At 41.8% G+C, this 27,250-nt stretch overlaps 1 protein-coding gene across 3 annotated transcripts in view; it reads right to left on the bottom strand.

The window, feature by feature from the left end:
* The window catches only part of TEC (tec protein tyrosine kinase), a 113,429-nt gene that overhangs the window by 3,963 nt on the left and 82,216 nt on the right, over nt 1–27,250 (bottom strand). For all 3 annotated transcript variants that reach the window (XM_037034078.1, XM_037034079.1, XM_037034080.1), the window contains exons 4-15: nt 25,863–25,944; nt 25,076–25,204; nt 23,333–23,373; nt 22,279–22,454; nt 18,210–18,275; nt 14,952–15,006; nt 11,057–11,136; nt 9,882–10,015; nt 6,522–6,596; nt 5,605–5,776; nt 5,267–5,483; nt 858–922 (exon numbers count right to left, since the gene is read on the bottom strand). In XM_037034078.1, coding sequence (XP_036889973.1) covers nt 858–922; nt 5,267–5,483; nt 5,605–5,776; nt 6,522–6,596; nt 9,882–10,015; nt 11,057–11,136; nt 14,952–15,006; nt 18,210–18,275; nt 22,279–22,454; nt 23,333–23,373; nt 25,076–25,204; nt 25,863–25,944 — 1,292 coding nt within the window. The remainder of the gene's footprint in view (nt 1–857; nt 923–5,266; nt 5,484–5,604; nt 5,777–6,521; nt 6,597–9,881; nt 10,016–11,056; nt 11,137–14,951; nt 15,007–18,209; nt 18,276–22,278; nt 22,455–23,332; nt 23,374–25,075; nt 25,205–25,862; nt 25,945–27,250) is intronic.

The raw sequence follows: 27,250 nt of genomic DNA, 5'->3' as shown, positions 1-27,250 counted from the left end.
CACCCTCCTCTTGAAGATAAGCTGCATGTGGGCCAGGCCTCTCTGCTATGGTTCAGTCTAACATTGTGCCTGGAGCACCTAGTAGGCACCTAATTTCGTGTAGATGGATGTACGGATGAATGAATGGATGGAGGGAAAGAAAGACGCACTAAAGAAGGACAAATTAAATGACAAAAATTAAGCAAATAAAAACACTACAGATTTGGGTATTGTAAGAACTTTATCCCCAAACAGATTTCTGTGAAAACAAAAGATTCTAGACATCTAGTTCACCTCCAGGGGGTTGGGTGTTGGGGTGGGGGAGAGGAGAAAAATATTGTGTTTAACAGGCTATACCACCACCTAGTGGAAAGAGTTATTAACAACAATTAACACGGAATATACGTGTTTATTTTAATGAATCGGTCTCGGAACAGCTAACAAGTTGCCTTTCTGCTTCGATAGTGCAGATTATTGCCACGCTTACTCACTCAACAAGCTATAATAGAGCATTAAGCAATCATAACTTCTCAACAACCAGTTTACCTGAGAAAAAGTTGAAGCTAACTAACAGTAATGGATACATTCAGCAAAAAAATCTTCCAAAATATAAGTAATTTATTACCTTATACCAAAAAGACTAAGAGGCAGAAAATCAATTAGTTCCTCTATAAAAAATTATGGGTACCGCTAATATTTTGTTAACGTAACAGAATGTGTGATTTCAAAACTGTTCTGACACAGGCTTCGAGGAAGAAGCTGACACACCGAACTGCAAAGACAGTGCCAGGCTCGCTGCGCGTCCAAGGAAAAGGTCACAGACTCATATTAACTCAACCCAAAGCTGACAGAACACGCTCACACACACTCAGACTTACCTGGCCATTCCAAAATCAGATACTTTCACCACTCCCGCCTCATTCACTAGACAATTTCTGGCAGCCTGGGAAACAACATTATAATTATGTATTAATCACAAAGTTCCACGATAAAAGTAGAAAACTGTAAGTTCTGTTCATATTAAATTCAGTGTGCCCCAGTCAACACCTGTGGAGGGTGGACGTGTCTGTTCAAGAACTGTGTGTGCACCTGTGGAAATGTCTCCAACACACGGCAGCTCCCACACACCTGGGGCTTGAGCTGCAAGGGCCCACTTACTTACACAGGACACCTAATACACATGACATAAAGTATGTGTTAATGGACTGCGTCTGCTATTGGTAAGGCTTCTGGTCAACAGTAGGCTATCAGTAGCTAAGATTTTAGGCAGTCAAAAGTTACATACAGGTTTCTGACAGTGTAGGAGTTGGCCCCTAACCCCCATGTTGTTTGGGGTCAACTGTGCACACGAGCATAAACCTGGGCTCTTCTGCCTCACTACAGAATGGGAAAAATATTTACAAACCAAATATCTGATAAAGGGTTAATATATAAAATATGTAAGGAACTCATACAACTCAACAGCAAAAAAAATACTATTTAAACTTGAAATGGGCTAGGAGAATAAAACTGGGCACTCACCACCATACAAAGAGGTAACTGTGTAGGAAAGTGAGTAGGTCTTCAAATATGTGGGTACAAACAACACATCTCTCAACAACCAGTGGGTCAAAGAAGAAATCAAAAGGGAAATAAAAAATTACCTCAAAACAAATGAAAATACAACATCAAATTCTATAGAATGAAACAAAAGCAGTTCTGGGGAAAGTTCCACATAGTAAGCACATATATTAAAAAAATAAGAAACACCCAAAATAAACAACCTAATTTCACACTTCAAGGAATTACAAAGAGGAACAAATTAGTCCCCAAGTTAGCAGAAGGAAGGAATAATAAAAATCAGAGCAGAAATAAATGAACTAGAGGCCAGAAAAACTAAAGAAAGGGCCAGTAAAATTAAAAAGCAGTTTTTTAAAAAGATAAAACTGACAAACCTTTAGCTAAAAAAAGAAGACAAATAAATAAAATTGGAAACAAAAGAAATAATTTAACTAATTTACAGAAAAACAAGAATTATAAGAGATTACTATGAACAATTAAATGCCAACAAATTACATAACCTAGAAAAAATAGATACATTTCTAGAAACACACAACCTGCCAAGAGTGGATCAGGAAAAAATGTGAGCAGGCCAACAGCGAGTCAGCAGGTGGAGAGTCAGCAATCCAAAACTCCAAACACAGAAAACTGCAGGGCAAAGGTCACTGGTGAATTTTACCCAACATTTAAAGAAGAATTAACACCAATCCTACTCAAACTCTTCCAAAATATTGAGGAAGAGGGAACACTTCTAAATTCATTCTAAAGTCAACATGACCTTGATAGGAAAACCAGATAAGGATATCACCAAAAAAAACCCCATAGATTAATATCCCTAATAAATACAGATGCCAAAATTTTCAACAAAACACTAGCAAACAAAATTCATGAACACATTAAGAGGATTATACACTATGACCACGTGGGGTTTATCGCTGGGATGCAAGGATGGTTCAATAGACGCAAACCTGCAAGTGTAATTCCTCACACCAATAAAAGATAAAGACCACATGATCATCTAAACAGGCACAGAAAAAGCATTCAACAAAATGCAACATTCATTTGTGATAAAAACCCTTAACAAATTGACTATAGAAGGAACATACCGCAACATCATAGAGGCCACATATGATAAATCCACAGCTAACACGATTAATGGAGGAAAAATTGAAACGGCTTCTTCTGAGATCAGGTACAAGGCTGCCCACTCTCATCACCTCTAATCCATGTAGAACTAGAAGTCCCAGATAAGAGCAATTAGGCAGGACAAAGAAATGAAAGGCATCCAAATTGGAAAGGAAAAAATAAAATACTCAATATTTGCTGATAATACAATCTTACATACAGAGAATCCCAGAGTCAATTAAAAAACGGTTGGAATTAGCCAGCAAAGCGGCAGGAGCAACATTCCCTCACACAGTGATGAAGCATCAGAGAAGAAAGCAAAGCAAACTATCCTGTTCACCCAGCATCAAAACCAATAAACTATGGACCCATTTGAACAAGGAAGTGGGAGATCTGCACAGTGAAAACTGCAAGCCTTTGCTGAAAAGAATCAAAGAAGACAGAAATAGTGGAAAGTGGAAAGATCCTGTATTCACAGGTCAGAAGAAAAAATACTGTTGAAATGCCAGATCACCCAAAGCATCTACAAATTCAATACAACCCCCCATCAAAATACCAAAGGCATTCTTCACAGATAGAAAAAGCAATCCTAAGTGTGTGTGGAACCACAAAGGAACCTGAACAGCCAAAGCAATCCTAAGAAAAAAAGAACAAAGCTGGAGGAATCACACTTGCTGATTTCAACCTATCCTACAAAGCCCTAGTAATGAAAACAGTGTGGTACTGGCCCCAAAACAGACCAATAGGGACAGAGGAGAGAACCCAGAAGTAAATTCTGGCTTTTACAGTCAGCAAATATCCACAAGAAAGCCAAGAACACTCAATGAGGGAAGAATAGTCTTTTCAACAAATGATGTTGGGAAAACTAGAGAAACACAGGCAGAACAGTGGAACTGAACCCCCTCTCACACCACTCACGAAAATTAACTCAAAATGGCTCAAAGGCTCAAGCATAAGACCTGCTACCATAAAACTATTGGAAGAAAATGTAGGAAAGAAACACATTGATACTGGTCTCAGCAATGATTTTTTTTTGGACATACCACCAAAAGCACAAACAACAAAAGCAAAATCAGCAAACTGGACTACATCAAACTCAAGAGCTTTTGCACTGCAAAAGAAATAATCAACAAAATGGAACAACATACCTATATCAAGAGAAAAAAACCTCATAAACCATGTATCAAATAAGGGGTTAACATCCAGAATATATAAAGAACTAACACAACTTAACAAAAAACAAACCAATTTAAAAATGGGCAGAAGAACTAATTAGATATTTTTCCAAAGACATCACAATGGCCCACAGGAAGATGAAAAGATGTTCAACATCCACTAATTATCAGGGAAATGCAAATCAAAACCACTGTGAGATACCTCTGCACACCTGTTAAAATGGCCATCACCGGGGAGACGAGAGACAACGGGTGCAGGCAAGGACATGGTGAAATGGGAACCCCTATGCATGTAAATTAATGGGAATTTAAATTCATCCAACTATTATGGAAAGCAATATGGAGGTTCCCTAAACATTAAAAATAGATCTATCATATGATCTAGCAATTCCACTTCTGGGAATCTATCCAAAGGCAATGAAAGCAGGATTCTGGTGAGACACAGGCACGGCCAGGCTTATCGCTGCATTATTCACCACAGCCAAGACAAGGAAACAACCCAAACGCTCACCAGTGGACAGAGAGATTAAGAAGATGTGGTATGTATCCACTCTGAATATTATCCAGCCATGAGAAGGATGTCCTGCTGTGAGTGACAATGTGAGGGGCCCTTCAGCACGTAAGACAAAGACAAGCACCACGTGACATCACTTACCAGTGAAATCTAAGAAAAGAATCAAAACTGAAAACACAAAAACCAGAGGATAAAATAGGGTTTGCAGGGGGTGGGGCACCGATGGGTCTACCAACATGCTCAAAACAGACGAGTTTGGGAAGAACAAGCAGGAAAGAAAAAGGGAAAGAAGAGAAAGGGGAGAGAGGGGGAAAGAGTGAGAGAGAAGGAGAATTCAGTGCCTCCATCACAATCATTTAGAGTCATTAATAGAAGATATACTTTTTCTGGCATCTTTAGGAATTAACAAAGGGTTCCCATCTTTTCCCAGGGATTTGAGAGATAAAAAAATACAACAAAGATTTCTGTTATGTAGCTTTTGCTGATAGTGCGTGAGGTGGAAAAAAGGATAGGATTTAGTAGTTAAAAAATGAGTCAAGCTGAACTTCCTCATTTATCACCATATGCAAGTCATTTCATGTCTTTAAAGCTTAATTTTCTTATCTGTAAAATAAAGCTGACCTGAAAGACTGTCACGACTAGCTATTTCATGAGACTCTTCTGGAGGTCCAAGAATGTATGGGTGATAACTCGCTGGGACATATTACCTATGCGGTTATGTTTTATTCATACCATTGCCTGTGTAATCATGTATTAGACTTAAAGAAATCTTTGTTAAAACTGTGGCACAAGTCAAACTTACCAAGCTTAAAAATAATAGTGAAATATTGTTCAGAACAAAAATTGGGTATTAACGCATCATTGATCATTCGCCGACCCAGTGTTACAAAGGCATTTGGCCAGTGAATGGGAATCAGGGCGGTTGATTCTTTACCAGATCTCTGTGAATGAAGCTGTTTCTCTCCAGGTACTCCATCCCTTCACACACATCTTGACACATGCTCAGCAGCACATCTCTGTTAAAATGACCGTGTCTCTGTCGGAGGAAATTCAGAAGGCAGCCCTTTTCCATGAACTCGGTAACAATGTAAATTGGTTTCTGCTGGGTGCACACACCATAAAGCTGCACCAACTTCGGGTGTGTCAGTTTCCTGGGAGAAAAGTCATGTGCACGCACAGTTACTACAGGAAAAGAAGCGGTCAGAGGCGACTGTTGGTGAGGGGCCACTTTGTAATGCTGAAAGGGGAACCCGAAAGAACACAGTAACTTACATCATCACTTTAGCTTCTTCTATGAAATCTTCCTCACACATCGCACCTTCCCGAATAGCTTTGATTGCTACTTTGTACTGCGCCCGCCACTTGCCAAGCCTCACGACTCCAAACAGTCCACTCCCCAATTCCCTCATAAAGGTCAGCTCCGAAGGGTTGATCTCCCATTTTTCTGTGAGACAGAAGGGGAAAGAGACAACATGTAACAAGGAGAAAGCAACATGCATCAGCGGGAAACAAAGAATTATAACCCAAGTCAATCTCACAGTTGCAGGGTAACAATGACTGGTGAAACGGCAAAGTTGCAGCCGCCTCGAAACTGTGAATGGAAGCTTTCTGCCCTGTGGGTGGGGAGGCACCCTGTTCTAAGCTGCCACAGTACAAGCACAGTGAACTGAGGAAGGCAAGAGAATGCTGCACAACAGGTTGGTCACAGAGCTTGGGAGTTAAAGGTACCTAAAAAAATTCCTCCTTTACCACCCTTTCCCCTCAATCTTTGTTGTTGTTGTTTTGTTTTCAATTCCAGCAAGCTGGAAATAATTTAATCTGCTGTTTGGAAGGTTTTTTGCCAGCAGCAACAAAGACAATCCAGCTTAATGCCTTATCAATTACCACCATCCTTACTTTCCTGTGAGTAACCAAGAACGCCAGTGAGGACCGGAAAAGGCTTTGATTCATTTTAGCTGTAACATGGTAATGCTTGAGTTTCGCTGACAGAGAGTTTCTGCTGAATTATGAACATGACGAAAACAGAAAACCTAGGGTTACGATGGCTATAAGTACGATCATCCAAAACCTCGTACTAGAAAACTTATAAAAACAGTTCCACAACGTGGAATTCTACACATCTAAACTGGCCTTGTGATAAAGGATTCTTTCCAAAGAAAACTCGCCAGCGCGACTGCAGACTGAGTTACCGTAGCTGAATCCTGCAGTGGTTGGCGCATTCTTCCCCTTTGCACTCACTGGGTACCGCAGCCTCGTGACAAGTCCTAGAAATCAAAGAAAGTATCGCAGTCAAGTTCATTCTTAATCATTCCACATGGTGAAGTGTGGGACTAGAAACCCACAATGCATTCATTTATTCACTTAGTACCCATCGTCTGTGCGCACATACAGCTCAGTGCTGTGTGCAGGCAAAACATAAAAAGAGAAGGCGGCAAGAAGAAAGAAGGTAATCCTATGACTTCATATTCTTATGGAGCTAAAAATTTAAATATATGCATATGTATCATTTTATTCATTCAATAAATATTTTCTTTAAACACTACAGTGTTTATCAGGCACCATGCTAGCATATTCTCTTCTCAAACATTTTCAAGCATGTGAGAAGGTTCCTAACAGTTACTATCAATTATTACTTCATGTTCTTTTCTAATGTGCTATCTGAACTATGAGAGGGAACAGCAGTAATTTAATAACAATTGATTCATCTGACAGAACAATATTAGGAATCTTTGCATAAAAATCAGGCTCTAACCATGGCTGGTGTGGCTCAGTGAATTGAGTGCTGGCCTACGAACCAAAGGGTCACTGGTTCTAGTCCCAGCCAGGGCACATGCCTGGGTTGTGAGCCAGATCCCTGATTGTGGGGTGTACAAGAGGCAACACACTGACATTTCTCTCCCTCTCCTTCTTCCTCCCTTCCCCTCTCTCTAGAAATAAACAAATTAATTTTTTTAAATATGGTTCTAAAATATCAAAGACTGGGAAAACCAACCATTAGAAATCAGTGAGGAACATTAAATCCTTGAATCTAAACAGCCACAACACCAAATAAGGAGAAATGACAGGTATCTTTCCTATGAACACCAGCGGCACTGTGTATTTCCTCTATCGCAGTGTATCTCATCCTGACTTAATATTGTGATGCGCTTCTCTGTCTCCCCTGCCATATGGTAAAAGCTCAGAGAGACAGACTCATTGACTACCTGGACCTCCACAGCCTCCCCCGAACCCAGCGCAGTTCCTGGCAAGCACTAGGCACCACGCATGAGTTCATTACGTGAACGAATTGAGATCATGGTGAAAGAAATAGTGAAATGTAAACACTGAAAAAGAAAATCACAGAAAAGGAGCTAAGAAAATGTCCTTTGGTGGACTAAATCAATAAGAAACAAGATCCTCAAATGTTAAACACACACACAGCCCTGCAAATCCTTTCCTAGGTAAGTGGCAAAGTGAAATGAAAGATATTCCCATGCCAAAACTTGTACCCAAATATTCATAGCAGCATTACTCATAATAGCCAAATTGGGGCAATGACCCAAATGTCCATCAACGGATGAATAAAAACAAAATGGATAAACAAAGTCCACACAATGGTTTACTGTTCATCAAATTAAGAATGGAGCGGCGATACAGGATACAATGCAGACTAGTGTCAAATCACGGTGGTAGGTCAGAAAGGCTCGTCACAGCGGAGCACTCACTGTCTGGTCCTCGTACATGAAATGGCCAGAAAGGGCAGGTCCACAGAGACACAGGGGAGGGGAGCGGTTGCCTGGCACCGGACCATTGAAGGGCTACAAGACTTCTTTCTGGGAGGATGAACGTGTTCTTAGATTATGGTGAGAGTTGGCACAACTCTACAAATATATTAATGACCACTGAATTGTACACTTTATTTTTTCAATATTTTATTTATTTTTAGACAGAGGACAAGGGAGGGAAAAAGAGAAGGAGAAAAATATTACCATGCAGTTGTCTCTCATGTACCCCCTACTGGGGACCTGGCCCACAACCCAGGTATGTGACCAGACTGGGAATCGAACCTGCGACCCTTTGGTTCACAGACTGGTACTTAATCCACTGAGCCACACCAGCCAAGGCTGAATTGTATACTTTAAATGGGTAAACTTTATGCTGTATATATTATATCTCAATAACTATTCCAGTCGTTATCTGAGAAAAGTGAACAGAGTCACAAATAGCAACAACCTTTGCAAAAGGTAAAATCTCAGAAGTTAATTTTCCATAAATTGGGTTAGATACTTGGCTATCCCCCTGCTCAGGTACATCTTTGAAGTCAAAAACTAGAACTCTTTCCTATCTTATCCATTTGAGCTCCAACGGGCACAAATGTGGTTTCCATTTTGTTGTTGGTGTTTGATTTGTCCCCACTCTGCTGGTAAGGGTAGCGAAGCTTCCGGAAGATGGAAGCCTTGCGAGGACATGATCACTCTCGTCTTTGGAAGCCTATAGCCTAAGCCCAAAGCCTGGGCCCGTCTGGCAGCTTTGTGACAACTCCGACATGGACATATCTTAGATCAGGGGTGTCAAATTCATTTTCACTGGGGGCCACATCAGGCTTGAGGTTGCCTCCAAAGGACCAAATGTAATGTTAGGACTGTATAAATGTAACTACTCCTAACAGTTAAGTGAGATCTTGGTGCTGCTGCTGGGTCAAAACAAGGTGCCGGGCCAGACCAAACAAGGTAGAGGGACAGATTTGGCCTGCAGGGCTTGTGTTTGCCACCTGTGACTTAGATTTTAGTTTATTACTATTAACAGAAAAAAATATTCAATGACCCCTTCAAAGATGGTAAGGCAGGCATCACTCAGGATCACTATGTCAGATGGGATTTTAGAACGAGGAAGAGAGAGCAGACTCAACCCTGAATACAATGTGGGCAAGTAGGATTTATAGCCAAGGGAAGGCACAGAGGTCAGGGGATGGAACAGCACTCAGAGGAACGTCAGAGATCAGGGAAGTGGGCAGCTTTGGCTAAAGCAACCCAACAGGATCTTTGCTGAAGACAAGCCAGGGTGACCAGACATCACTCAGGTCTTGGTGGGCTATGAGGAGCACGAGGAAATATTGAGGGTGATCAGACATCAGATACTGCCTGGTACCGTATAGAGGGGTGATATCTGGGTAGAGGGGTACTAGTTAAACTCTTAGTGAGGCTTCTGCTGCAACTGAATTCTACAGCAAAGTGCACAGCTGGCCTATGGTTCAGGAGCCTGATGGGAAAGTCTGGTCAAGCAAAGAATCTTTCTCAGAAGCAAGGCTACAAACCCCAGAAATGTGGCATTTACCATACACGATGAGAATAACTCTTGTCCTAAGGTGAAGATAGAACTTGTCATGAGATTTGATATTATGCCTGATTTTTCTTTGTATCTGGCACTTGCCCAATGTACAATAATTCTAAATCAAACCCATTCTACAACTAACTACAAAATATAACTTCTCAATGCAGACTTCATCACAACGAGACTGATCATTCTAACCACTCCCTTATACTTGAAATAGATTTGAACGGCTCACTTACCTGCTGCATTGTGCTTATGATACTCAACAATCTCAGGAATGGAACCAAATGCGTGTTTTTCTGACAGATAATACTTCTTGGGGGAGGTTGTGGTTTCCTTTATATGATAATGCCTGAAACCCGATGAGCCTTCTCTATAACAAAAATCAGAATGTGTCAGAACCAAGCTGCAGCAATGTAGCTTCACTCTGAAGACGTTTCCGCCAGGCCACCGCAGGGTCCCTACAGGGCCCCTTCCATTTGCTGCACAAGTGCCATTTCTCCCCATGGCCATTAGCTTTGCTTTTCGCACTGAAAGGTGGCCATTTTTAAAGTGGTCACTGATAACATTCTTGGCCCCTTGCCTGAGGCTGTGAAAGAAAACGTTTACCAAGTCCATTCACCAACAGTTACAAGTCTTACAATAGCTCGTGGCTGGCCATTGCTTAGTGCCTGCTGTTGGCGTAAACTTGTAAATCCTTAGAGAACTTATAATCCTAAAACTGAATAAACTAGACTTATAAAAAACATATAGAATCTATTTTAGATATCTTTCTGGAACACAGATCTTCTGGAGTCATCTCTTACTTAAAAATCTGTTAAAGAGAACTCCTGTTACTCTTAAGATAAAGCTCAGACTCCTTGACATTGACATGACCTAGTCTCCACTTATATTTCTCAGCCTTCTCTCTTCTCTCCTCACCCCACCCCTCCCATCATGAGTTCCTGGAACTCCCTATATGTCCCCTCACTTCGTGACCCAGGCCGTTTCCAGGGTATGAAACATTCTTTCCACTCCCTCCAACTTTTGCCCACCTCATCCGTCCTGTCTCAGCTTGAATGTCACTAGACAACATTAATGACTAACTCAGATGTGCCTGGGCTGTGTACCCCATTCCCCCATCACCCTCCCCACTTTGCTATCTATGGTGCTTAACTCAATGCACAGTAACTATTTGTTCAATGTTGCTAACATTTCTATAGCCATTTGCAACAAATATATATATATATAAACTATGAGGGAAATTATTGAAATGTGAATATAAAAATAGTGCACACTTTAAAAATCAAGTTCAGGTTTTCTTTGCTAAAGCTGAAATGCAGCATATTTTTTGAAAATTAGGAATCCATACAAACTATATGGGTACTTCATACAAAAACTATAAATTTAAAAGGGAGAGAGAGAGATTACTTACCCTCCAAACTTTGTATACAGGGAGACTGTGTACATGCCTGGTTGACTGGAATCCCTTACCATAAAACCACCTTCTTTATCCTAAAATCCAAGTTAACAAAATTGTTTCAATTCCCTGTCAAACATCAATACCATGGAGAAGATTCAAGAACCCGGCCCTAAGACTTTCTGATTATTATCTTCTACATAGAGAATCTGCTTCAGAAAAGCACAATTTAGCAGTGGGGGTTCCTCCACATGACCTTCCACTTGGCACCACTGGGCCGTGGGACTAAAGAGGGCACATTCACAACCTCCCACCCCATCACGAATCTTCACACCCAGAGTAGGAGACACCTCGACAAGACAGTCTCTCAGGGCCCTTTCAGAACTAGGACACAAGACTCTGCAAGTCCGGTAAGTCCTGGACATGGGGAAAAACAGATACTGAAATGTACTTTTTAACAATCAGGTTTCATTTCATATATTTTTATTATTTGCTATAAGCTTTGATGCTGACCCAACAACATCTTCTATCCAAATAGCATTTTTCCTACAAATAGCTCCATGCTCTTTACAGGAGTGTTTTTAAAATCCTTAATTTCCCTGGAAATCACTGTTAAATATCATTCTTTACAAGAGGAGAGATAGAGGCACAAGTAACTTAAGCAGAGAAAACCAAAAAGCAGAGCCAACATAAATCACTAACGGATAAACCCTCATCAGGTTCAGCCACAGATCAAGAAACAGAGAAGCTTGGAGCCTGCAACACCTCTCCGCCGAGAGCGCCACGGTCCGTGGCCAGAACTGAGACTGCTTTATGATGTAAGTGTGCTTCTTAGTCGAAAAATAAAATAAATTTTATCCTTACTCACAGGAAACACACCGGAGTTAAATAAAACCCCACAAACACATCTGATAAGAACAATTAGGGACAATGACACAAGAGCTAATCACTCAGTAAGAAGTATAAAAGCTACGACATATTTATTGAGAACTTATTCTGTGTTAGTATGCTCTAATCTGTGGATTTACGTATTTTTTTGGACTATAAGACGCACCCCCCCAATTGGGGAGGAAAGGGGGATATGTCTTATAGTCTGAATGTAGCCTACCTGTCTTGTGGCAGGGGGTGGGGGAGGCTATGTTATTTATGTTATTTGCTTCAAAATTGTTTTTCCTATTTTCCTCCTCTAAAACTTAGGTGAGTCTTATGGTCTGGTGCATCTTACAGTCCGAAAAATTCGGTACTTAATCCTCAAAACGGCCCCAGGAGGTAGGTACCACTGTTATCCCCACTATACTTCACAGGTAAGGACATGAGGCCCAGAAGGGTTGGGTGACTGGCCCCAGGCCACACAGCCAGTAAGAGGCAGAGCTGTGATTTTAGCCGCCAGGTGTAGCCACCTACTCCCCTAAAACTGCAGCTCATCATGGGGTCACCAGGGAGGCACATAAGAATCCCGCAGGGGAGTCACACGGTTTTGTGTCACGTGAGTCAAGCAAAGTCACCCACTGTTGCTCTGTCAACATAAACTACAGAATCAAGTGCCTGATAAAGCCTGGACTGGTGGTAACAAGCAGGAGACTAAATGAGAAAGCACAAGTTTGAGAGGCTGGGAACCATCAGGAAGCAAAATAGCTAGATCATAAAAGCCAAGCACTATAGAGAGCATCTTTTAATCCAGCTCCTCACCTTATAAATGAAAAAATAGACTAGAAAATCACCACTACACTTGGGTCACTCAGCCCACCATACCATCCTTGAGACCACATTTTATCATTTTATTTCTTTTTAAAAACATAAGAACTTCAGCACATTTATTTCTAACAGCAACTAGACACTTTATTAAAACTTTATTTCTAAAAGCTGTTGTGTAAAAGCTATGATACATCTACAGAATGCAATTCTATGCTGCAGAAAGGAAGAAGGAACTCCTACCCTTTGCAACATCATGGATGGAACTGGAAAGCATTATGCTGAGTGAAATAAGCCAGGCAATGAAAGACAAATACCATATGACATCACCGTTAACAGGAATCTAAACAACAAAACAAACAAGCAAGCAAAATATGACCAATGACACTCAAATACGGAACAGGCTGACAGGGTCCAGAGGGGAGAGGGGAGAGAATCACAGGGGAAAAGGGGATGGACTCACATGAACAAGTATAAAGGACACATGGACAATAACTAAGGTGGGGGTGGAAATGGGACAGAGGTGGGGAGCACTGGGGTGGGGCAGGGCTGGGAATATAAGACAGAAAACTGTACTTGAACAAGAATTAAATAAAAATTAAAATAAAAAAATAAAAGCTGTTGTGTAGTTGTAACAAAGTGAAATGCTCGGTCTCTCTGACTCCGCCTTGTTGAAGCCTGCGCTCTCCCTGGCCTTTGGGAGAGCTCTGTCTCGCTATGGACAGCATCTCATCATCGGAACAACGCTGCTAGCACCTGGGGTTTACGAAGGCAGCCCCTCCCATTTCTCCTTCCTTTGACATAAAAGAAGTCTGAACTCTGTACTTTCTTATGACAGATTTGAGAATTGGTCTCCCATTTTCTCAGTAGATGCCTTTCAACCAATAAATCCTTCCTTTCTCAAAATTCTGAGGTTTTGAGTTTTGGCCTTTCAAAGTATCAGGCACATGGACTTTGAATCAGTACCATACCATTGCTGTTAATTATTTTAAAACAAATAACTTCAAGCAGAAAGGGGAAACATGTTTTAGTACTATAGCAAATGATAAGTCAGCAAGAAAGTAAAGAAAATGTTTCCCAGGTACAGCTATTACCTATGGTTATGGGTTTAATCTATTGTGAAAAGCTTGTTGGAGTCCCCACTCACCCCCAGTACTTCAGACATGACCTTATTTGGAGGCTTACAGAAGTATCCAAGTTCAAATGAGATCATTAAGGGTGGGCCCTACTCCAGTATGACTGCAGTCCTTATAAAAGGGAAATACTGACCCAGAGACAGACATATACAGGGCAAGAAGGAGAGAGGCCTGAAACACACCCTTCCCTCACAGCCCTCAGAGGCTGGCATCCTGATGTCAGAATTCTCCCCTCTAGAACCATGACCCAATAAATTTCTACTGCTTAGGTCACTCAGTGTGTGGTACTTTGTCACAGCAGCCCCAGGAAATGAATAACACCAGTTTCACTTTTAAATGATTAAGAAGGCAAGTCCACTGTTGGGAATACACTCTAAGGACCCTGAAGCACCAGTCCAAAAGAACCTATGCACCCCGATGTTCACAGCAGCACAGTTTACAATAGCCACGTGCTGGAAAGAGCCTAAGTGCCCATCAGTAAATGAGTGGATCAAAAAACTACGGTACATTCATACAATGCAGTGTTACACAGCAGAAAGACAGAAGGAGCTCCTAGCCTTCTCAACAGCATGGACGGACTAGGAGAGCATTATGCTAAGTGAAATAAGCCAGGTGGTGAAAGGCAAATACCATATGATCTCACCTATAAGTGGAACTTAATCAACAAAACAAATAAGCAAGCAGAATATAACCAGAAACATTGAAAAAGAACAAACTGACAGCATAACCAGGGGGCAGGGGAGGGGGGGCGGCTAATGGGGGAAAGAAGGGGAAGGGTCATCAAGGGGAAGAGGGTCAAAGAAGGGGAAGGGTCATGTCCTTTGAACATGTACAAAGGACACATGGACGAAGCCAAAGAAGGGTGGAAGGTGGGGGTGCATCGGGTAGGAAAAAGAGGTGGGTGGAAAATGGAGACTTGAACAACAATAAAAAACTTTTAAAAAGAAATAAAATAAGAAAACAAAACCCTGCATTTATAGTATAGTATTTTTTTAGACTTCAGGAGCTGAGGCACATGAAATTACCAGATTCACTGCAATTAGCCTGCGCTGACAGCAAACCCGAGCAGCAAATACACTCACCTCGCTTCTGAGAAGCTGCTCTGCTTTGCTTCTGTTCGTATTTCTGCAGTACCATCTGAACAGGAGAGGGTGCATTTAAGGCCTGGGGTTTCTTAAATTATATTTCCTTCTTTTTAGAATTAACAAGATAGCATTTCTCATCAATAACAAATACAATAAATAAGAATATGACATAACTCGTAATCTCAGTAATATGGACAACCACTAGTAACATTTAATGTATATACTTCCGGACACTTTCTTCCCATACTGTTAGGAAGACACATGCATGCCAACATTCCTATGTTTTATTAAAGTAGGATCAAAATACACTTGCTGTATCATAACCTGAATTTTTCACATAATTGCATGATTGACATCTTTGCAAAGCAATATAGTCCTTTGTATCATGGTATGGATGCGCCATAATTTATTTAAGCTATTCTTCTTTATTTACCATAAAAATCATTTTTTATTTTTCACTATTATAATAAAACAAGAATAAATTTCACTCCACAGACTCAAACATGCAACAGGAAATGATATTTTACGTTGTTGTCTTTAATCTAGTTAAATTAAATCTTATCCCAAGCCCCCATCTCCCCAGTAGGCAGTAGATTTTATGTCAACCCATCATGGAGGCTTCTGCACGGCAGTGCAGCAAGCGTCAAGGGAAACAGAGCAAAGCAGAAGAGCAGACCTACTAGGTCTCCCAGACTCGCTGGTTCGGGCACAGCCCCAAGCCCCGGAGGTCACCCGAGACTCTGCTGCAGAAACCACCCCCTGGCCAAGCAGTGGGACGTGCCCTCCCACCAGGCCCTGCCACCACTCTGTGCCACAGCCCCAAGCACCTGCTGATCTGTCTCCCTCACTAAGCCTTGGGAAATCTTTCCCAAGGAGAGATGGCCACTGCCGTCACCACCTCATCCTCAGAGTCGCTCCACTCTCCCTGCTGGCCCAGCCAACGTCTCCCTGAGATCACAGCTGGCCCTTGCACAGTAGGAGTTAGGAGTTCAGACACACACCTCCCACCAATTCCAGTATCCCTTTGCCCCAAAGCTTAACTACAATAGCCTACTGCTGATCAGAAGCCTTAGGAATAGCAGAAACAATTTTTTAAATCATTTTTTAAAAAAGGTATAAATGAAGAAATAGAAACCAACTAATCAACCAGCTATCAATCTTTGCTGGTTCTCTCTCATCTGGCCCTTGCCGGCCATGCCACCGACCCAAAGCCTTCTCCTAGACTTTTTCCTGGCCAAGGGCCCTTTCACCCCTGTCACCTCCTTCCTATAACATCTTTCCCTCGAGAACATCTTATTGACCATCATGATGATCCCACTTTCTTTCCTGCAGCAGTTCCTCTGATCATCTCCTCCTCCAACTGTTACCTGGGTGTAGAGGTCAGAACTACCATACCGAGAGCCCCGACCAGGTACTGACAGGCCCAGGAGCTCGGATCTGGCGATCCTGAGTCCAGCCCCATGGATGGGGATGCTGCCTGGGCCCCCAGGCCCAAACAAGAAGGAGAATTCTTGATTCAACAGTTAGCAAAAGGCTTTTTAACCTTGGGAACATTTAACATGTGTTACAGGACAGACAATGGCAAAACACAGCACAAACCAGAGTGGAAAGACAGTAGGAGAAGAGGAACTCTGGCTGGCACCCTGAGAACAGGTTTCCCCTTCCTCATCCAGCTGGGCACGGCCCCGTGCCACGTGGAAGCCCTGACCTCTGAGCACACAGCCGGCGGGTGGGGGGCGGCTCCCACACTGGAGACATGGCACAACGAGTTCACTTAGTCACACGCAGGGGAGGCGAGTCCTCCGAAGGAAGAAAATTTCCAAACTGAGATACATCCAAAAACTCCTGGCAGTGAATCACAAACGTCACAAAATCCTTCTTTGTAATGCCATGAGTCATGAGGGAGCTCTCACATTTAGACTGAGGATGATCTGGTTTTGAAGCACACCCCTCCCTAAATCATCAGTTAGCTCTCAGATCACTTTAAAGTCAGGTCCACATTCTGAGGAAGACCCCCTTTAGGTCTTCCCTCAGTCTAAGGATTTGGCTACATTCTCCAAAAACATCATTTAAAAACAGAAACACTATTGTATTTACATATTTTTATACTCTCACCTACCAATAAACAACCCTGAGAGATCATACCTCTATGGGCTGTGACTCCTGAACCTGTTCATCCTTTCCTAGATTTTTAAGGTATGTTCATGTTATAAAAAGCGACATGGACAGAGGAAACAACTTTTCATTGTTGTTGTTGGAGGTGGTGGTCGTGTTTTTGAAGAAGTAAACGGAAACATCAGTACAGCTCCTCAGAACAACCACAGAAGAGTACCCGGTATACACGGGAGCCGGGCTACGCACGGTTCGCAAGCCCACTGCTCTCTCGGGAATGCAATTTGACGGCATGCACAAGGGGTCTTAGCAAGCTCCTAACTAGCCCTTAGCCAATACACCGATTTCTAGAGATCTGGTTTAAGACAATAAGCAGGAAGAGGGTTAGTCCCGTTTTTCTTACGTGCAAAGATGCCCACACAACATAATGTTACACAAACGAGAAAATGATCATATAAACTACAGCACATCCGTGTGCCACATGCCTGGTTGTGCCCGCTAAGGCCTAGCACAGCACGTGGCACAGGCTGAGATCTCAGGAAATAGTTGATGAATTTACGACTGAATGAAATATAACACAATCATGAAAGTGTTTCCAAACAATATTCAATAGCATGAGGAAATAGACTCATAATATTCTATTAAGCGGAGTAAACAAAATATAAAACAGTATATACCGCATGATTGTTTTTTAAAAGATTGAAGGAAAATATATTAATGTTGGCAGAGATCAATTCTATTTATGAGTAGTTTTTCTTATTAACTTTGTAATATTTTCAAACAATTTAAAAATACTAATCATGTATTATCACACTTAGAAAAAATCAAATGATATGCTGATTTCTTGAATAAATGCACAGTGGCCTGTATTTTTAAGCCAGCTAAGCTGTGATTTGCTTAAAATGAATTCAATTGTGTTGCTTGTATAAATCCATTTACACAACAGTACCTTCAGGTAAAGTATTATAGAAACTAGTTCTCTCAACATCTTTTACAGCCTAGAGAAGTGAGTTAAGGATATGTTAGCACCACCTTCAAAATGTAATGAAAGCTATCCTTTAATCTCCAAAACTCCTTACATAATTAGGAAAATGAAACATTTTCTGGTTCTTCAATATTCACAAAGTGTAGACATTTACTTACTCATATTGATCTAAGTTGTTTGATTTCTTTCCTGTTACATAATTACTTGGGATATATCCTTCACTCCTAGAAATGAGAAAAATAGTTAAGGTAAATTAAAATGATCTTACTGAGAGGTTACTAGAAAAAAAAGTATTGCCTTCTTGAAATAATTAAAGTGTAATATTGCCTAAAGCTTTGGGCAGCTTTAGGCAATAGTAAGGAAAACTAGCTGACTGCCAATAATTCAATATATCTATAGCATTTGATGCATGACCAAGTACTTCCTCATTTGATCCTCACAAAAATTCTGAGATAGGCAAGCGTTATTGCACCCACTTTCTGGTGGGGAATCCAAGGCTTAGAAAGGTTAAGAGACTTTCCCAAGGCCCCAAGGCTAGCCAGCAACAGAGTCCAAATTTGCTGTCTTCTAGGAACTTGAGATAGAGAGCCCTTTCCAACATTCCACGATGCTTCTCTTGAATTTGGAATTTCCCAAGAAAATTTCCCAAGATGTTTGAAAGAAACAATTACTTAAGAAAAGTTAAAGTGCTGGATAAAAACACACCACCCCAACACCTCAGCATCCACGAATGGCATTATTTCCTAGCGGGCAGTTCTTCACATTTACATTAATACCATCATGGCACTTGTTTAAAATGTAAATCCTCGGGTCATACCCCAAGAGATCTGAATTGAGAAGGCTTATGTGAGGCCAAGAAATCTCTGATTTTACCCTATATGACTCTTATGCACATTGCAGTTTAAGAGGCATCCCTGACTGGTGTGGCTGAGTAGACTGAGAGCCAACCTAACCTGTGAACCAAAAGTTCGCTGGTTTGATTCCCGGTCAGGGTACATGCCTGGGTTATGGGCCAGGTCCCCAGCTGGGGGCATGCAAGAGGCAGCTGATTGATGTTTTTCTCACACATTGATATTTCTTTTTTAAATATTTTATTTATTTATCTTTAGAGGGGAAGGGAAGGAGAGAAGGAGAGAAATATCAATGTATGGTTGCCTCTCGTGCATCCCCTGCTGGGACTGGCCTGCAACCCAGGCGCGTGCCCTGACTGGGAATCGAACTGTGATCCTTTGGTTCACAGGCCCTCGCTCAATCCACTGAGCTGCACCAGCCAGGGCGATATTTCTTTCCCTCTCTTTCTCCATCCTTTTCCTTCTCTCTGAAAATAAATAAATAAAATATTTTTAAGAAAGAGAGAGAAGCACTCACAATGGGTGGAATCTTGGTAGAAGCCAAGATTTTTTCACATGAAAGAGATACATGTATAAAATTTAAAAACTGAGTAAAAACTTTGCAGCCTTCAGTTTGAATTTGAACTACTGGTAAGAACTCCTATACACACACGCAAAGGGCGCACGTAGCCCTGCTGCCTCGGGAAAGGCCGAGAAGCAGTGACAGACGAGTAGACGTTAGAACCCTAGCACTCTGGCTGCCGTCTCTCAGTACTGTTTCTTACTAAGAGGAGCCAGAATTCCTCGGAAAAATGGCAAAGTGCAGGTTTGGCCAGAAAAATTCTAAGATGAACCTGAGCCATTTTATTTTACCCAGAAAGCAAAGAAGCTCAGAAAGACTAAAGGGCACCTCCCAACCCAAAACAGCTACCACTGACCAAAGATGGGACAAAGCAAGCAAAAATAATAATGACTGCAATGGATTGAAACCAAATATATAAGCATCCATAGTAACACTAAAAAAATACTGGTTATCACTGTTATCACCAGCAGAAGCTCAGTCGTTAACTCATTACTTTGAAAATTGGTAAAAGAATCAACAAGTTATCTTGTTTTTGCTGCACAAAGTAAACAAATTAGTTGATGAGCTAGTTCTTCTTCAGGGAATTAATAAATGCAGACAGACTGATAATTTAAAAGTCACCATTTTGCAATTCCTAATGAAATAGTGGCCCTAAGTAATAGTTATTGAGGGAAGCCCAAATCCCCAGGTGCGGCGCACACCGATGAAGAGCTGCATGGCGGCGGGATCGGGCTGCCACCTGACCACCGAGGAAGCCTCACGTCGTGAAAGTGGGACGATCAGATACCAACTCTACTGTGATCGAGCCCCTAGATTACAGTTTACAGGAAAGACAGGACATGAAGACATACTAAATGACACCTTGTGGCAGCAATTAGCTTAATCTAGAGGGCGGCTCACTTCGTATGGTAAATGACCTGGTTACATCAATAAATCAAAATTGAAAAGAAGGACAGTGACTGTTGTAGAATAAAAGAGAGACATAAAAGACAGCAACCAAAACACATGTGGGGACCTTGTTTTAATCTTGACTGAAGTGTAGAAATACATACTAGAGATGATGGAGGGAAACCGAAATTACGTAATCAGCTCCGCCTTCAGACCTGGGCCAGAGGGGCCCTGCTCTGACCACAGACTTTCAAGAGTGTGCCAAATCCCACGTCCTCGAAGCCTCTGAGCAGCTAGAATATCATCTGATCATCAAGACCCCAGACTTCTCTGCCACTGCCACAGCCTACATGGGTCTTTCCACTGGGCTCATCCCCTGATAGAAAACTATGCTGGTCACGTGCACCCCTTCCCAAGCCCAGGTCTCGGGGTGGCCAAGTTGGGGGAGGGTGGCTTTTGCAAACAATGTGGACAGACCTTGAATGTAGGGCTGGGAGCCCCAGGAGGTGCATGTATGATGCAGCCCAGGGGAAGGAAACAGGAAAAGGAGGCCGGCTGGTAGACAGCCCTCAGTGCATGGTCACGTTCCGGCGCCGGCTCACCCTCAAACCTCACCTTCCTTGTCATTTTGATGGTACATGTGACAAGTTGGAGGATAAATCACATTTTATGTATTGGTTTGTTAGTGTGGCTTGTAACTTCTAAATATTTGGACACACGATATGTGGGCTTTCGTGTGTACTCTTCTACCAGTCCTGGAAATGTTGGGGAAAGTCTGCGGGTGATCCTTTAAAAAATTATTGTTAAAGGCGATCATGAAACAGTGGTTATTTTTTTTAAAGTGTCAGCAGTTAGACGTAGAAGTGAAATGACTGATGATTTAGATTTACTTCTAAATACTCCAGAAAAAAAAAACAAGGGGGGAGGACTGGTAAGTGAAAACTGGCAAAACCCTGGTTGTTTTTGAAGTTGTGACAGGCAGCTCCATTATTTCATTATGTACTTTTGTGGACTCCTGAAAACTTCTACAATAAAAAATGAAAAGCAATCTTCCATGAGTGCTTGGCGAAGGAAAGCAGTGACAATCTTCTCGTAAACACAGAACGGCAGGTTAAGGGCCCCCAGAGGGCGATAACGCAGAGAGAACCAGCCCCCAGGGGGTGCAGCGTCACGGAGAAGAGAGCCGGGGAGGGCGCTGCCCACCCCAGAGCCGCCCATGGTTTCTCCCAAGTGAACGGAGGAACAGAGAACGGGACCTGGGGTGGGACAGGGCGGTGAGAAGGCAGACTTGGAGGGAGGGTGGGCTGTGGCAGGACAAAACGTCCTCCTCTTCTTACCCATGGGAACGCAGAATATGAATGAACAGGATTATATCTCAGGGTAAGCACAGCACATAGAGTTTTCTGAATGAAACCTAAAAGATCCTTATCCCCTATGCTTATTCATATTTACGCCTTATTTACCCATAACAACACTGAAAGAGCTATTTCCTTTGCATCCTAAATTATCTCCTATAAACATTGCTTGTTTTTTCATTCCTTGTGTGTGTGTGTATTTATGCACACATGGACATACATATAGTCTCTCTCTCTCAGAAAAACCTAGTATTGTTAACTCACCTCAGAGGGTAAAAACATAAAATGCAATTTTCCTCAAGATCCAAATAATCCAGCTAAACATACAATGGATAGGAAAAGAAACCAGTGTAATGTTTTCTAATTTCTGGAAACAAGCGGCTGATCCACCTACATTTATTGCATCACTAACAGGAATACACTGTGTTACAGCAAAGTAATAGTGCGGTCTTTGATTTACGGCCAGTTGAACCAGCCTTGCTCCCCGAGAGTTACAGATTATCCTCTTCTCACTCAGCACTTAACCCCTCCCTCCCGCTGCGTGCCACACACACAGAGCAGGAGCACTTACCCATACTTATCTCTTGCTCTCCACCAATGAGCATCATTCTTTTCTAATACGATGTATTCCTGGCCCCTCTCTAATCTGAGATCATGTGCTTCTGTCGCATAGAAATCATACATAGCTACAACTATTTCTTCACCGTTATCTTCTTCTTCCAGCGGAATTGGTGGGGGAGGCCTTCGCTACGAAAAAGAGATAGCATGTGAAAGTTTAGGCTTCTGTTTGTGTGAAGTAGCACACTACGTGATTCACACGTCACCGCAGACTACAGCAGAAAGCGCAAGTCTGCGCAGGACAATCTGCTGAGCCCTCCCCTGAGGTTGATGCTGCTGGACCTCCCATGGGGTTCAGAAAATAGGACATGAGTAAAAGCTGTCTTTAAACATCAAGAGGCTTCTGCTCAGGGTCAGAGGTAGCTTTCCAGGGAGAGGGAAGGGTAGTCTGGGAGTGAAAACCAGGACTAGCGACCCATCACTCAAACAGCCTGCGATGGGGAAAACCCACCACAGAGTGGAGGCCTTTATCAGGTCTCCTCCCACTCAGAGGAATGTGCTCGTACTCACTGCACACAAGGCACACACTTAGTACCTAGCACACTCTTTCTCAGTGACCCTTAATGCTGATCCCACAAGGCAGAGTATAGAACTCCCCATGTACAACTGAGGCAGTCAGGGGTGTAAGGAACCCACTCAACGTCACTCATATCAGACTCATGTTGGATCCGGTCCTGTCTGCGTCCAAAACACCTGCGTTCTCCGTCAGACCCCACACTTCAAAGGCACATCACTAAATCAGTGAAGTCACTCTTCTGTCACAATACTGTTTTTAAGGCCAAAATATTCCTTTAAAGTCCTGCAGGCAAAATGCCAGATGATAGTAGGGGCCCCAAGGATAATATCTGATACATTTAATATTACTTGACACATAAAAAATCAAATAGGCTACAGCATATCTTTTTCTGATATGATGGGGGTGAAGGGAAGAGCAAACAGCATCACATGAATGAATATACACACACTCAATAAACTGTAAATGTTTCCCAAAGTCAAAGGCCACCTACCTTCTTTGTTTCTGGAGCTGGAGGGAGTGCTTTCCTGATACCTGGAAATGACAACAACAGAAATAGGTCAAAATGCCACCTACCAACAGTTTTCAGGAAAAGTGAAAATGAACACAAAAGCAAGAAGTCTAGTCTGCCTCTCTTGCTCTGGTGCATGTTGCTTGTTTCACAATTTGTAACAGAATTTTAAAAGGCTGTTGAAGTTGGTTTGTACTTCTGTCTTTCTGCACAGACTGCAAATGCCATGGGGACTGGGGCCACATCCGATTCTTTGTACACACGTGGGACTCCGTCCAACTAAAACGCTTCTGCTCAGCCCAGAAGACTGTCGTCAAAATGGAAAGGCAGCCCACGGAAGGGGAGGGGGCATTTGCAAACCACATATCTGATAAGGGGTTAATATCCAGAACATGCAAGGAACTCATATAACTCAGCAGCAATAAAATAGTAATGATAATGATGATGATGATGATAATAATAATAATAATAATAATAAAACAATTAAAAATGGGCAAAGAAGCAGAAGACATTTTTCCAAAGAAAACATACAAACGGCCAGCAGGTATATAAAAAGGTGCTCAGCATCACTAACCATTAGGGAAACGCAAATCAAAACTATGGTGAGATGCTACCTCATACCTATTAGAGTGGCTGTTACCAAAGACATAAGCGATCCCAAAGGCTGATGCGGGTATGGGGAAGAGGGAACCCTCGGGCACTGCTGGGAGGAATGTCAGCTGGTGCAGCCACTGTGGCAGACAGTATGGAGGCTCCTCGAGAAAATAAAAACAGGCCTACCCTGCGACCCAGCAATCCCACTTCTGGATACACACGTAAGGGAAGTGAAGTCAGCACATCGGAAAGATAGCTGCACTCCCCTCGTCGCTGCAGCACTACCCACAAGAGCCAAGGCAGGCACAGAGACAGAGACAGAGACAGAGACAGAGAATGGAGTGTTATCCAGCCTCAACACAAGAAGGAAACTCTGTCATTTGAACATGGGTGGACCTGGAGGGTATTACGGGAAGTGAAATAAGCCAGACAGAGAAAGACAAATACCACGTGGTATCACTTGTATGTGCAATCTTTAACAACAAAAAAAGGTCAAACTCATAGAAACAAAGAGGAGATAAGTGGTTGCGAGGGCTGCCGGTAGGAAAGCAGAGACGTTGGTAAAAGGGAACAAACTCTCAGCTGTCAGATGAACAGGCCGGAGGACCTAATGCGTACACGGTGACTACAGTCAGCAACTCTGCAGGGTTTACATGAACGTTACGAAGAGAGCACAGCTGAAATGTTCCCACCAATACACAAAAGCGGTGAACATGTGAGGTGTTAGCTCAATGGGAGGGATTCTTTCACAATGCGTAAGTAAGTACATCAAATCACCGCCCTGTACATTTTAAATAGCCTACAATTTCATATGTCAATTATTCCTCAATAAAGTGGGGAAAAAAGCTGATGATGGCATCATATTAGGCTCATACTTTTTAATAGTCATTTTTAGCAGGCTTCCACCTTGTGATAAAAAGTTCCCAAAATTGATTAGACCTATTGATTCCATTAAATGGTCCACCTGCTAACTAAATACAATTATTCTTATAAAACGCACATGTACAATATTTATGCTGTGCTAGAAAGTGTGGGGACCATACTTAACCAACATTGAAATCAAAATCATGTCACTTTCTTATTATACCAATAATACAAACACTGTAATTATCAAATAAAATGAATACTTACTACTCTCAAGAAGATTATATTTTTCACATCCAGGAGCTAGTTTTTCAGTTTGTCTACAACACTGATAACTTCCATCTGCCCAAAATTTAGGATGGTATTTAATCATTATATTGTTGTTGTTCTTAATTTCTGGAATTCATAAACACATTAAATGATTAGTGAAACAACAGACAACAACATTTCCTGTCAATCACCCTTTATTTTCTCAGATACCATACTTATTACGAGAACACCCTCCTAATATCAGACAACTCAGCATTTAGAAAACCCATGTGGCGCTCTTTTGCCTCCTTTTTTGGTGCAAAATCCTTGTTAGCAGAGGAAATCTCTGCTGCACTGTAATGGATCGGCAAGTCAATCAGCCGCCACCGTTTTGTTCTGCAGAAGAAGCTGTGAGGATTGTACAGGACAAATCACCCATTTAAACACTCGAAGCACAAGTCAACTCATCCACACCAACTGTTGACTACATGAGCAATTTCTTAGAAAATCACAAACCCTGTTAACATGAAAGCCCAGAGCTTGATCATCTCCAAAGCTATCATGCAACCCATGAAAGACTGCTTTTCTTAGAAATTATGTATACATCACTACAAGGAACCAGATTGCAAAAAAATAACTTGTCCTCAATATGCGTCACTTAGAAGAACAGTGTATCTCTGGAGAAACTCTTGTTATATATTGAAAGATTATAACTGCAAGATACACTAGCTGTTTTTGTTTTAGTAATAACAATGTTCTATGTTAAAATTATTTACAGATTAATATTTTATTATAGGAGTTTTACCTTCTTTTAACTTCTTCACCCACTGGTCCCTGCTTTGTGCACTAGGTGCAAAAATGTAAAGTGTGTTAGCATCGTGCACAACCTAAAATAAAAGATAAGATGGAGTTGATGAGAAATGCGCAGACACAGCACTTGGTCTAGCACAGAGCTCCTGGTACCACCAGACCCCAGTAAATGATTCTGAAATAACTCAATGAAAATCAATTACTTTGCACCAAAGAACCTAGATTCCTGCCTTACAAAACACATCTATTTCTTCATGCCTACATTGAGTAGGATACACATTTTGCCAAGGACAGTGTTTATAGAAGAAAAATTATACAGAGGCCAGAATGCTTCACTGATCTGTATATCCTGTGACCTAGTTAACTGAAGCTCCTTAGGGAACCCTGGTGTAACAGGGATTATTCTAATTTAGTATTTTCCTGAATAATATATAGATAAGTTGACTACTCTTTCAGCAACACTCCTAGACCTTCCTTTGCTACTATAAATAATTGCAGTAGCTAACTGTTAGGCACTGACTACCCTAACTCTATGCTATATGCTTTACAAATCTTAACTCAAGGACCCTACTATCAAGGTATCAGTATTTGACGGAGGGGGAGACTAAGGCCTATTCATGGAGCCTCCACTCCTATATAACTGCAGGGGGCACCATTCACAAAGAATGCACTGCAAACGGTGCCCTGTGCTACTCAACCTGCCTCAATCATCATTTGGCTGGTATTGCAGAAGGTCAGGGTCCTGATTCCAAAGCCCAAACATTTAACCACAGTGCCTCTTGTAGACGTAACTTCTGTCGAGGAACTAAATAGTTTTAATATTCATATTTTTAGGATTAATAATCAAATTAAATCTGGGAGACTAACCCAAGAATTTGGTCCTTCACGAGGCAGAAACACCTTGATCATCTCAAAAACGTATATGGCTAGAAACCTCCCTTCCCCACATCGACAGACACTGGAGTGAACACGAATAACTTCCACTGATAAGTGGCTATTCCTGGCCATCTTCAATAGATCATTCATTTCAATCCAATAAATGCACTCTAACAGCAATGTGAATACCATAGAACAAATAGTGTTACATTTCATTCAGTGACTCATTCATCATACCGGCATTTTGCTGGAACTACATAGATAGAAAAATACATCCAACATGAAGCCTATTTTCAAGATAAGTATGGAAGAAATACTTTATAACAAGACAAAGTGAGACGTGATAGAGAGGTAAAGATACAGCGCTAAGAGAAATGTGGGGATGTACACTGTCTCATTTGGTCTATGACTTTCACAGCTATGACACTGCTATCAATAATAAGAAATACCTGTTTGGTTTTCATCCTGGTTCCTGGCACAGAAATCTTAAAACCCTTGGAATATCCT

Source organism: Sturnira hondurensis, unplaced genomic scaffold, assembly GCF_014824575.4.
Source record: "Sturnira hondurensis isolate 20B ecotype Veracruz unplaced genomic scaffold, ASM1482457v3 Scaffold0022017, whole genome shotgun sequence".
Classification (NCBI taxonomy): Eukaryota; Metazoa; Chordata; class Mammalia; order Chiroptera; family Phyllostomidae; genus Sturnira; species Sturnira hondurensis.
The sequence above is the reverse complement of the archived record's forward strand: the minus strand, read 5'-3'. Positions and strand labels throughout refer to the sequence as shown.